We start from the raw sequence: 12,843 nt of genomic DNA, 5'->3' as shown, positions 1-12,843 counted from the left end.
AAGTAAAATCACAATTGTGATTCAAAAGTAAAATGAATCTTTGGGAGTGTAGTAACAAATTATTTTTGGCTAAGGGTGACACTGGAATGTGTGTTTTGCTCGTACCTACACATAACTTATAATAATGTTTTCTTTGGGGAGACAGCATGTTTTTGAGAGAGGTACGAACAATTTTCATCAAGATGGCAAAACTATATTCTTTACTTGTACCTGGACTTACCCCCTCTTTTACTAATCGAATTAGCAAACGCTAACGTGTCCATAGACTAACATGCACGCATTAGCGTTTAGCAAACGCTAAATTGATTAGTGCCCGCTAATCGGTTAACACACCTTAGTAAAAGAGGGCCTTACCCCCCACTTCTACGAAGCCACGCTGAATGGCCCGTGCTGCTCCCAACGCTCATTGAGTTCCTATGAGTATCGGGAGCAGTGCGGGCCATTCAGCGTGGCTCCCCATGCTAGAAACCTCTAGCGTGGTTTCGTAGAAGAGGGGGCTTGTGTTGCTTTTGGTTACATGGACAGAACAAGACAGGATTTCTAAGACACAGTGCACCACTGCTGTTTTGTTGTGAGTATAATTTTACTGAAGGTAGCGAGTATTTCTCTGTTTTATTTCACTTGTAGCAACTACAAGCCAAGCTGAAGTTTTAAAGTTTAACAAGGTTTTGCCCTGAGCTGTTTTCTTGTAAAGACTGCTGATTAAAGGTGCCAGTGGCAAATCGCATTAGCATTAAGAACACATGTCTGTGGGTTCCAGACTACCATATCGCATAGACAGTGGTGCATTCTAAAGAAATAACACCTCATGAGATCTGACCATAACATAGCACAAAATGACTGCAGCCCTTTGAAACTCAGAACATTTTATCCATTTCTCACTCTTCCTCTCATAGGTTCTTTCCTTGCCTTCCTCCGAGCAGGGCCCTTTTGCTAAGCTATGGTAAGCTCTAATGCACGCTTACTGCAGTTTAAAATGGCACACCGCGAGGCCCGCTGAGGCGTCCTGCAGTAAGCTGCAAATGTGCGCACACTACCCACATGCTAAAAAATTATGTTTTATTTTTGTAGCCAAGGAAGTATATTTGAGGGCAGAGAGCAGGCATTTCTGTGCTAATCAGAGTAGGTGCAGTACCTTAAGCCAGTGTTTTTCAACCGCTGTTCCGCGGCACACTAGTGTGCCGCGAGATGTTGCCTGGTGTGCCGTACGGTCAGGGCCGCCATCAGGGCAGTACCACCAGTCTAGGGAGAGGGGCGGTCCGCCCCACGTGGACAGGAGAGAGCTGGACGGGGGACCCGCGGAGTTCAATACATCTCGAGCCGCGAGGCTCGTCTTCTGTTCCTGCCTGCCCTGCAGCTAACATATAGCCGATCGCAAGCGTTCCCCGATGTCAGCGCTGACGTCGGAGGGAGGGCTTAAGCAAAGCCTGCCCTCCGACGTCAGCACTGACGTCGGAGAATACTTCCGTTCGGCTATTTGTGTGCGGCAGGGCAGGCAGGAAGCAGAAGACAAGCCTCGCGGCTTGAGCTTCGTTTTGCTGAGAAAGTTGCAAAGATGGGCTGGGAGGCAAACACGGAACACAAAAGGGGGGAGGGAGTGCGTTTTGGACACAAGGCATGAACTTGGGAGAGAGGAAGGGAGGGAAAGAGATGCTGAGGTGGGGGAGGGAATGGGTTTTTGGACACAGAAGGCATGGACTTGGGAGAGAGGAAGGGAGGGAAAGAGATGCTGAGGTGGGGGAGGGAATGGGTTTTTGGACACAGAAGAAATGGACTTGGGAGAGAGGAAGGGAGGGAAAGAGATGCTGAGGTGGGGGAGGGAATGCGTTTTTGGACACAGAAGAAATGGACTTGGGAGAGAGGAAGGGAGGGAATGAGTGTTTGGACACAGAAGGCATGGACTTTGGAGAGAGGAAGGGAGGGAAAGAGATGGTTGTGTACACGGGGAATAGAAGAAAGGAGAATTTTTGGTCATAGGGAGGGAGTGAGGTACAGATAGTGACATACCAGGGTGGGGGGGGGGGCGGTCTGCCCCACCCCGGGTTTACATCCCAAGGGGGTGCACAGCTGGCCACCCTCCAGTGTTGTCCCTAGGCCGGCAAACTGCGGCTCTTTAGCCACTTGAGTGCCACCGCCGCCAACGGTGTTGTTGGCGGTGGCAGCATTATAAAATACTTTCTTTGTGTTTATTTGATTCCTATTCAAGAGAATTACTTTATATATAGTCAATATAGGCACAGAGTTAAATTTTTTAACATTTTCTAATGGTGGTGTGCCTCGTGATTTTTTTCATGAAACAAGTGTGCCTTTGCCCAAAAAAGGTTGAAAAACACTGCCTTAAGCTAATTAGCGCACAGTTAGCATGTGAGTCCTTACCTCCTACCAAATAGGGGGTGGGAAGGGCTCATGCACTAATTTTTGTTTATGGTCGCACACTAGTGGCAACATTAGCACATGATTATTAAATAGGAAAATGGAAAACTGGCCATTTTCCAACTGCAGCAAAATGTGGCCTTAGCGTATAGGAAAGACCCACATAAGTGTTCTAAGGCCACTTTTTGTCACAGCTTTGTGAAATTTGTGAAAGGGTCCCCTGTGTGTTTCCGATCCCTTTTTTTAAATTAATTTATATTCTGCATATCCTACAATTCTATGCAGATTACTAATTATTCAGGTACTCAAGTATTTTTCCTTAACTGTCCCAGCGGGCTCCCACTCTATCTAATGTACCTGGGGCAAAAAGGATTAAGTGACTTGCCCTGGGTCATAAGGAGCAGTGCGGGATTCAAACCCACAACCTCAGGATGCCAAGGCTATAACTCTAACCACTGCACCACACACTCATAAGAACATAAGAATAGCCTTACTGGGTCATACCAATGGTCCATCAAGCCCAGTAGCCCGTTCTCATGGTGGCCAATCCAGGTCATGATCACCTGGCCAAAACCCAAAGAGTAGCAACATTCCATGCTACCGATCTAGAGCAAGCAGAGGCTTCCCCCAGGTCTTAATAACAGACTAGGGACTTTTTCTCCAGGAATTTGTCCAAACTTTTCTTAAAACCTGCTACGCTATCTGCCTTTACCAAAGCCTCTGGCAATGCATTCCAGAGCTTAACTATTCTCTGAGTGAAAAAATATTTCCTCCTATTGGTTTTAAAAGTATTTCCCTGCATAAAAAAAAGAGCACAAGAAGACTCTCACTTTTTACTTTGCACGCACTGAATAATCTGCTTGAATTTGAAAGTCCTCCACCAGATTCTTAGGATTTCCATGATTCAATTCTAGATTCATTTCTTTTCAGCAATACTACTTCCCCTCAGGCACAAGGGGGGAAAATGAAACCTGTGGAGTTCTTATCGTAACTATGACCCTGATTTGCTAGATTTTTCCCCCATTCCTGGACTATGGAGTTAGAAACTTTGTTAAGCCCTACATATAGTATTATATATAGATTTTGGTGGGCAAACATGGGGATAGAGAAAAGTCTCTTTTTGGATTGACATTTGATCTTTATTTCAGCCGTCTTTGCAAGAATTACATAAAATAAATTTCCTAACATTCATTATGTGTATGTATTTAGATTGTAAAGAAATCAAAACCTGTTGATAACCATATTTTCCGCTATTGTCGTTGGTAAAGACTTTTTCTTGCCATTTGTTCTTGTGTTAAAATGTTGAATTCAGCATGTCTTGCCAAAAGTCACTTTTAGACGTGTAGTAATCCTGTTGTGCTCACTGTGATTTTTTTCATTATTAATAGTGATATGTAGCATGTCCCTTGTGTTTTGTTGCTTCTCTATACATTGTACTTACATTTTATAACCTCTCTCTCTCTCTCTGTTTTTTTCCCATTTCTAGAAGCAGAAGAATTATACCAGAAAAGGGTTTTGACCATAACTGGCATCTGCATTGCCCTCCTTGTAGTTGGCATCATGTGTGTTGTGGCCTACTGCAAAACCAAGTAAACTATCCTCTTCCTTGTTTTTAATATCTGTCGCCTTATTGAAAGATCTAATTAATTGGAACTATCAACCAAATATCATTAGCTGAGTGCCCTCACTCAATGTAACTTTTACAAAGATAGATAGCCAGTCTGATTCTCTGAGACCATCTTCCTTTCTCTGTCTTTGAGAAAAATAGTGTAGTATAGTAGACCCAGCTGAAATATAAAGTCTCATGCTATTTGAAAGCATTTGGGTCCTTTTACTAAGGCGCGCTAGCCGATTTAACACACGCTAATCGATTTAGCGCTCGCTAACGATTAGTGCGTGTTAAATACTAACACATCCATAGAATACAACTACTCCTTAGCAAACCAGAAATATTCAATCTATTCCCTAAGTACTTCTTAAAATCTTAACAACATGTACCTCTCAATATCTTAACAATTCTTATGTGATCCGCCTTGAACCGCAAGGTAAAGGCGGAATAGAAATCACTAATGTAATGTAATATAAGGGGCGCGTTAGCATTTAGTGCACGCTAAATCGGCTAGCGGGCCTTATTAAAAGAGGGGGGATTGTCTTCTGTTGACACAGTACTACTCGAAAGGGTCCAGAGAAGAAAGGCTAAAATGGTTAAGGGGCTGGAGGAGCTGCCGTACAGTGAGAGATTAGAGAAACTGGGCCTCTTCTCCCATGAAAAAAGGAGACTGAGAGGGGACATGATCGAACCATTCAAGGTACTGAATGGAATAGACTTAGTAGATAGACAGGTTGTTCACCCTCTCCAAGGTGGAGAGAACGAGAGGACACTCTCTAAAGTTGAAAGGGGATAGATTCCGTACAAACGTAAGGAAGTTCTTCTTCACCCAGAGAGTGGTAGAAAACTGGAACGCTCTTCTGGAGTCTGTTTTAAGGGAAAACACCCTCCAGGGATTGAAGACAAGGCTGGACAAGTTCCTGCTGAACCAGAACGTATGCAGGTAAGGTTAGTCTCAGTTAGGACACTGGTCTTTGACCTAAGGGCCGCCGCGTGAGCGGACTGTTGAGCACGATGGACCACTGGTCTGACCCAGCAGTGGCAATTCTTATTTTCTTATGTAATTATGTAATTTTAATAGGAATATGCAATTTCAAACCATAGCATAATACCTACTTGCAGTGATTTTGTAAAGGTCTCTTCATGCCTTCTGATTTCTTCCTGTGTGGATTATGTTCATGTGAAAGCAGGGTAAATGGATGCAGTGGCATAGTAGAGTGGGGAGGCGGGGGGAGTCTGCCCTGGGCACAGTCTGTGTAAGGGCTGCAGGCACCTGTCCTCCTCTCTTTCCCAACCCCCTTTGCCATGCACCCCTTCCCTTCCCTCGTACCTCTTTAATTTTCCTTGCGCAAGCAGCGTTGTGAACTTGCTCCCTGCATCGATGTCACCTCTCTCTGATGTCACTTCCGGGCCCCATACCAAGGAAGTGATATCAGAGGGATAGGTGGCATAACATGGGCAGCAAGTTTGCGATGTTGTTCATGCCTGGAAAATTAAAAAGGTACAGTGGAAGGGAAGGGGGAATGCACATGCCGGGGGGGGGGGGGGCGGGAAGGGATGGAGGGGCAGAGAAGAGGGCAGGGGAGGGGTGCCACCACCCTGGACGTCACTCACCCTCGCTACGCCACTGTTCCTATATTACCTAAAATGACAATGGAGGATGATCTGGATCACTTCTTGCTGAATTTTGAGAGGACTGCCTGCTTAGCTGGCTGGCCAGAGGCAACATGGACTTCATATTTGTGAAATCTGTTAACTGGTAGCAACCAAATTGCATTCCAGAGTGCCACTCCTAATTGTCGCACTCCCTATAAAGATGTTAAGGCAGCCATCTTGCTGTACTCCGGATCCAAAAGGCGAAAATTTTGGAAAAATAACCTCTAGATGAAAGAGGACCCTCGCAGGGTTTTGTTTTTTTTCTTCAGACTGAAAGAGATTGTGTGGAGGTGGTTACAACCGGAGGAGAAGACTGAGGTGGCAATGGCAAATATTCTCCTTGAGCAGTTCCTGGATGGGCTACCCCGGGTTATGAGACAGTGAGTGAGACAACACCTCAAGCTAATGCTAGAAACTGCCATGTAAGTGGTGGAAGTGTTTCACTAAGCCCCACCAGTTCCTCATCCAGGAAGAGAAAAGAGACTGGGGGGGGGGGGGGTGTCAAGCAACCCAGGGGAAGAAATCAGGCAACAAGCCCAGAAGGTCAGATGGAAAAGCTAGTGCAATGGAGGCCGGCTTCACCCAGGACACACTGACCCTTGTGGAACTGGGGACAAGACCCAAACTCTTTTATCTGCTTTAAGTGCGGAACCAAGGGACATCTGGCATGAGACTGCCTGGGAATAAGCAAAGACACTATGGATGTGAATGTGTTTGAACTACATGACTTTAATATCGTGGAAGCCTTTCAACCCTGAGGTAGAAACTGTATGATGGAAGTTGAACTGAATGGAAACCCTTACCAAGCACTGATAGATTCCGGCAGCGTGAAGACTCTCGTATGAAGAGAAACTGTCACCTGACTACAAGGAAATTATGAGCAGACTGTGGTGCTATCATGTGTGCATGGAGATCACAGACAGTATCCTACAGCCCAGGTGACCTTCCAGTTGGGCAAGCCCAGCTGGTAGCAGCGGTTTTGCTATGGCTTCCCTACCCAGTTGTTTTGGGTCAAAGTTTGGAGCTATCTGGCCCCCAGAGAAAGGAGGAAGAGTGTCTTCCTATGCACCATTCATGCATCCTCCAACCAAAAACATCAAACAAAAAAAGCTGTACGACAACTTCCTAGCCACTTGAGCAGCAAAACTGGACCACCAACTCTCCAATCTACTGATCTCGACCACAGACTACAAAACTTTCAAAAAAGAAACAAAAACCCTACTATTCAAAAAATACATAAAACCAAACTAACACAACTAGATCTACCTCAAGCATCACCTGCAATACTTTCCAATCCTTAGCAACTTAGAAAATGTCCAGACCACTCCTTATGTACTTCTAAATGTCCTGACAGTTCATATGTAATCCGCCTTGTACCGCAAGGTAATGGAGAATTAGAAATCACTAATGTAATGTAATCTTTCCTTTAGAGGACCCTGACCTCTATATAGAGGATACAAAGTGCCTAAAAACCGCCAACAATGGTGGCAGGAAAAATTATGCTTCCCTCTGTACTTGGGGGCTGTGATTGATGAAGATCCAGTATCAGGAAAAGAGAAACATGATATCCAGACCCATTGGATAGCCTGCCCAAATATACGAACATAAGAATTGCCGCTGCTGGGTCAGACCAGTGGTCCATCATGCCCAGCAGTCCGCTCATGCGGCAGCCCTCCGGTCAAAGACCAGTGCCCTAGTGACCAGAGACTAGGAAAAGGGGTGGGTCCATAGGGAATTTTAAGAGAGCTCAGGCAGAGGAGGAGTCCCTTAGGACAGCCCGAGTGCAAGTGGTAACTGTGGATGGGAACCCAGTGGGCAATCAAGATCCCTCTAAAATAGCACCCTGTACTTCATAATTAAAAGGGATCTGTTGTATAGGATAGCAAAGGGAACCCTGGAAGGGAGGAGATAGTGCAGCTGTTAGTTCCGCAGTCCTACCACAGGCAAGTCATGCAGCTAGCCCATAGTCATCTCCTAGAAGGTCACTTAGGGGAGGAGAAAACTTGAGAATAGGTTTTGGTCTAGTTCTTCTGGCCAGGTATATATAAGCAAATAGAATTATTCTGTCAATCCTACCTGAACTACCAGTTGAGTAGTCCTGCAAGGATTCTAGTGGCTCCTCTTGTGCCTATGCTTCTGGTCAACACTACTTTTGAGAGAGTGGCTATGGACTTTGTGGAATCCCTGGAGCATGCTCCATGGGGCAACCAGTATATTTTAGTCATTCTGAGCTATGCCACTTGATATCCTTAGGCTATTTGCTCTGTGCAACATGAAGATTACTATGGTGGCCACTGCCTTGTGGGAAATCTTCTCTAGGATGGGAATCCCTATGGAAATACTGACAGACCAAGGGACCACTTTTATGTCCAAGGTCATGAAGCAGGTAAATGCCCTGCTAAAGGTGAAGACTTTACGTACATACATTTACCATCCACAGATGGATGGCCTGGTGGAAAGTTTTAATAAAACTCTTAAGCAAATACTAAGAGAATTTGTGGCCGATGATGGAAAAAATTGGGATTCTCTCTTTCCATATATGCTATTCACCATTCATGATGCTGAGAGGAATCCTGGATGTGGTCTGAGAAGCCTGGGAGGAAAAGCTCAGTTGAGGGAGGAATCTGGCTGTATATGTACTCAACATTCAGGAGAGAGTGAAGAAGTCTGAGGAAGCAGCCAAACTCTGCTTGGAGAAGACTCAGGTGGGGCAAGCCCGATCTTACAACCAGAAAGCCATGCAGAGAGCCTTCCAGTCGAGAGACAGAGTCTTAGTCTTCCTGCCATCTTCTGAAAGCAAGCTATTATGTAATTGGCAAGAACCATATGAAATAGTAGAGAAGACCAAACCAATTAACTACAAGGTGGCCAAACCTGACAAAAGAGATAAGACGAAGGTCTTCCATGTCAATCTATTAAAGAAATGGATCCCAATGACTGCAGCATTAGTCCAAAGGGATAACTTTGGCCCAGAGCTCAAGTTCCCTTTAATTATTCTCTTTCTTCTACACAGGGAGCTGACCTGGAAGAATTGGTAAAGCAAAGCCAAGATGTGTTTTCAGGGAAGCCAGGCCAGATTCATCTTGCAAGTCATGACATTATCACTGAGCCAGGAGTGGTAGTCCGACAATGGCCCTATTGGATCCCGGCAGCTCAGCAGCAGGCTGTGGCAAAAGAAGTTTTTGACATGCTGGAGCTAGATGTTATCAAGGAGTCAAAAAGGAACTAGTCTTCCCCCCTCTTGTTGGTGCCAAAACCAAATGGGAGCATCCGGTTTTGTATTGAATTTCGGAAGGTGAATGCTGTCTTCAAGCTGGAAGCGTATCCCATGCCAAGAGTTGGCAACTCATTGAGAAGTTGGGAAGAATCCAGTTCATCTCTACTTTGGACCTGACCAAGGGAAATTGGCAGGTACCCCTTACTCCGGCTGCCAAAGAGAAGACTGCCTTTTCTACACTCCAGGGCATGTTCCAGTTTATAGTGCTTCCTTCTGGACTTCATGGAGCTCCTGGTACTTTTCAATGCTTAGTTGATCACCCTCTCAAGCCACATGGGGTCAATGCATCTGCCTACATAGACATTGTCATCTATAGCAAGGACTGGAGAACCCAGTGGTCTGCATTAGCCAAAAGCTGTTCCCTAGGGAGAGGAACAATGTAGTGATTAAGAAGGAAGCCCTATCTGTAATATAGGCCTTGGATAAGTTCCAGTATTATTTACTGGGCTGACACTTTCTGTTGGTCATGGACCACTTTCCCCTCTAGTGGATGGCTTGCCACAAGAAATTGAATGTACACATCATGAGGTGGTTCCGTCACCTTCAAGCCTTCAGTTTGAGGTACAATATCAGGCAGGTCGAGAGAATGTGAATACTGACTTTTTGTCTCAGGAGGTGGATCCTGACATGGTAGGTGCTCAACTAGGTAAGGTTGAGCTGACGGGGAGGGTCTGACTGGGAGGGTCTGAGCCACCTTAACATAGAAAGCTCCTCCTTAGGGGGAAGTGACTTGAGAAGGAGGAGTCAGAAAGGCAGCTACCAGGAAGTATAAGAGGCAGAGCCAGAAATAGGGTAAGGAGGCCCAAGGGAGAATAAGGAAGAAGTGATTCCCGTATGTGCCTTGACTACAACCATTAGACACTCTGCTTGGTTGAGGTAAGCCAACCTTTCATTTGCTGAACATCTATGAGTCTTGTTCTGAGGTCTGACTGGGACCAGACCTTGGTACCTGTTTCAAGAAGGACTTTTGCAGTTTGTGTTTGGGGCATGGTGGTCATAAGCCCATTTCAGGCCTTATGGCTTATAACTGCCACTCCCCAAACAAAAAGACTGTTTCCTGTATACCTGTTCTTTACTGCTTGTGATTGTGTTTATCTCTGTGGGCACATAACCAAACCCTGCTCAAGCTGTTACATAGGCATAATATGAAGTAATACAAAACACTACATATGTCACTCAGGACCTAAAGAGCAATTGCACTATACCATAATAGCAATAATATCCACAAGTCACACAACAAAGACCTACTTAGGAAAATACATTGGGCAGTAGAACATCAATACACTGATTGGTAAACTTAAACAAGCCACATTAGTACAGATTAATCTTGCAATCAATGCTAATAGAATGCCATATTTCTTTCACACATGAAGAACACAGACCATCACCCAGAACAGAATAAGTAATCAAAAACTAAAAATAGAAATAAAAATGAAACTGAATCCCCAAGAAGTCAGACTGCATACAGTGCAACAATAGAGACATAGAAAATATTTATTTATTTATTGTATTTAAAATCATTTATAACCTGCCTATCTACAAATCTAGGCGATAAACAATAAAATATATAAAATCAGTAACACAAACAAACATTCAATAACAGCAAAATACAAATCATGTAAAAACATAAACACCTGCAATATCTATATACAGACATTAAGGAAATCTTCAATAAACATTAAAAATTGCAAACAATGAAATGCAGCAAAAATTGCACCACCACATACTAAAACAGCATTACTGCCAAAAAGCATGCTCAAACACTGCTTTTATTCCTTTCCCTGAATTGACAAAACATCATCAATTGCCGCAGTGACAACGATAAAGCATTCCACAATACCGGACCTTAACTGAAAGCATTGATTTACGATTCCCAGTGAGTTTCACAGTTGTTAAAGATGAAATTTCTGATCTCAAACTGTCAGCAGATCATAGCACACGACATACTCCAATCACTACATTACAAATTAACTTATACAAAAAAAAAAAGGAAAATATGATACCATTGGACAAAACACAATTTTCAATTAGCTTTCAAAGGTCAAAACCCCCTTCCTCAGTTCAGGACAGTATACAGCTGTTATGGTATCCTGTTCTGACCTGATAAAGGTGGCTTTGATCTTTGAAAGTTAGTCAAAAAAGTATTAAAATTAGTCCAATAAAAAGATAACACCTTATCTCCATTTTCTATTTTTATTTATTAACACAGCTTCCACACTACTTTTATCTTAAATGGAAAATAAAATTATTTTATCTACCTTTCCTTTTCTTCCAATTGCAGTCCCAGTCTTTGGTTTCTGCTTTCCTTTTTTGGGGGGGTTAACTCTCTTGCCAGTATTTCCTGTCTGTTGTTTTTCTCTCCTTTTCCTTTCAGCTTTCTTCAATTTGTTTTTTGCCTCTGCCTACATTAAATTCTTTCTTACTATCAAGTCTTCAATTTCCCTCTTTTCACTATGTCTGCCTACAGCTTGCCACTTCTTTCTCTCACCCCCTCAGTATCTCACTAAATCTATCCTCTTCCCCCATCCAACATCTGCTCTCTTTCTCCTTCCAGTGTCTTCCCCCTCTCCTCCCCACTTTCATCCAGCATCTTCCCCTCTCTCCTTCCTCCCCACTTCCATCCAGTGTCTTCCCCCTCTCTCCCCTTCCCACTTCCATCGGCATCTGCACCCTTCTCTCCCTTCACCCTACTTCCATCCAGCATCTGCTCCTTCTTTATCTTTCTCTCCACCCCAATTCCATCCGGCATCTGTTCCCATCTCTTTCTCTTATGTTCTTATGTTTAAGTAAAAGCACATGTGCTGTGGATGAAGTTCCCGGGAATAGAGCTAGGCCAGGAACTGGAATAATGGGGGGGGGGGGTTTTTTCCTGTATTTTTGAAAGTACAGTATGCACATTGTTTTGGTGAAAGAATGTATCCTCAGATAAAGGGAATATCTTTCTCCAGATACTTTTTCCCTGAGGTACTTTTCAAAATGAAAGCACTTTGAAAATCGATATAGAGACCACAGATTCAAGGTACCCACATACTTTGCAGCTATTTGAGTGGTATGAAACTTAGCCCTATATTTCACAGCATGTTTTAAAATTTAGAAATTGCAAATAGGTAAGCTAAAATGTAGTTCAGAATGCCACACTGGTACTTCAGTATCCTCTATAATAAAACCCTAAGCACACATGTGCACTTACAATAGCGTGATCCTGCCACTGTGATATGTGCTTCCATGTCAGACATGCGCAGTAGAAGGAGTCAGCGTTGGTACACTGGCTCCTTCTACTGCGCATGTGGAGGCACCTTAACCACGGAGGAGACAACCACGCCGGCGACTCCCGCCCCTCCTGCCTTACAGGTCCCCCAGGTCTGGCTATGGCCCACGGTCTGGCCGGCTCCCTCAGTCCGATGACGACGACGCTGCTCATCTCATCTCAAGAGCTGCACCTGTGTCGGAAGCCTCCCTGACGTCACATCAGAGATAAGGCTTCCGAAGTAGGCGTGGATCGTGAGAGGATCCTTGGTGGCGGCTTTGAGGAAGAGAAATTTTGCTACCCTGCTGCACACGGAAAGGGAGGAATGCTGCTGCTGCAGCACAGGAAAGGGGGGGATGCTGCTGCTGCTACTACACAGGGAAGTTGGGTGGGGAATGCTGCTGCTGCTGCACAGGGAAGGGGTGGGGGGAATGTGGTGGGGAGAGGGAAAGGGGGCCATGGAGAGAGACAGAAAGACAAGCAGGCAGCGCACGAGAACGAAAGACAGACACACAGAAAGACAGCAGACAGGGAGAGAGACAGAAAGAAAGACAGGTGGCGAGAGAGAGAGACACACAGATAGAAAGACAGACAGACAAAGGGGGCCAGGGAGAGAGACAGAGAGCGGGAGGGAGAGAGATAGAAAGAAAGAAAGATAGACAGCGGGAGGGAGAGAGACAG

General features: G+C 44.7%; 1 protein-coding gene across 6 annotated transcripts in view; it reads left to right on the top strand.

The window, feature by feature from the left end:
- NRG1 (neuregulin 1) overlaps window positions 1-12,843 on the top strand; it is a 406,539-nt gene that overhangs the window by 359,939 nt on the left and 33,757 nt on the right. For all 6 annotated transcript variants that reach the window (XM_033915850.1, XM_033915843.1, XM_033915822.1 and 3 more), the window contains one exon: window positions 3,860-3,962. In XM_033915850.1, coding sequence (XP_033771741.1) covers window positions 3,860-3,962 — 103 coding nt within the window. The remainder of the gene's footprint in view (window positions 1-3,859; window positions 3,963-12,843) is intronic.

This window comes from Geotrypetes seraphini, chromosome 1 (assembly GCF_902459505.1).
Source record: "Geotrypetes seraphini chromosome 1, aGeoSer1.1, whole genome shotgun sequence".
NCBI lineage: Eukaryota > Metazoa > Chordata > Amphibia > Gymnophiona > Dermophiidae > Geotrypetes > Geotrypetes seraphini.
The sequence above is the reverse complement of the archived record's forward strand: the minus strand, read 5'-3'. Positions and strand labels throughout refer to the sequence as shown.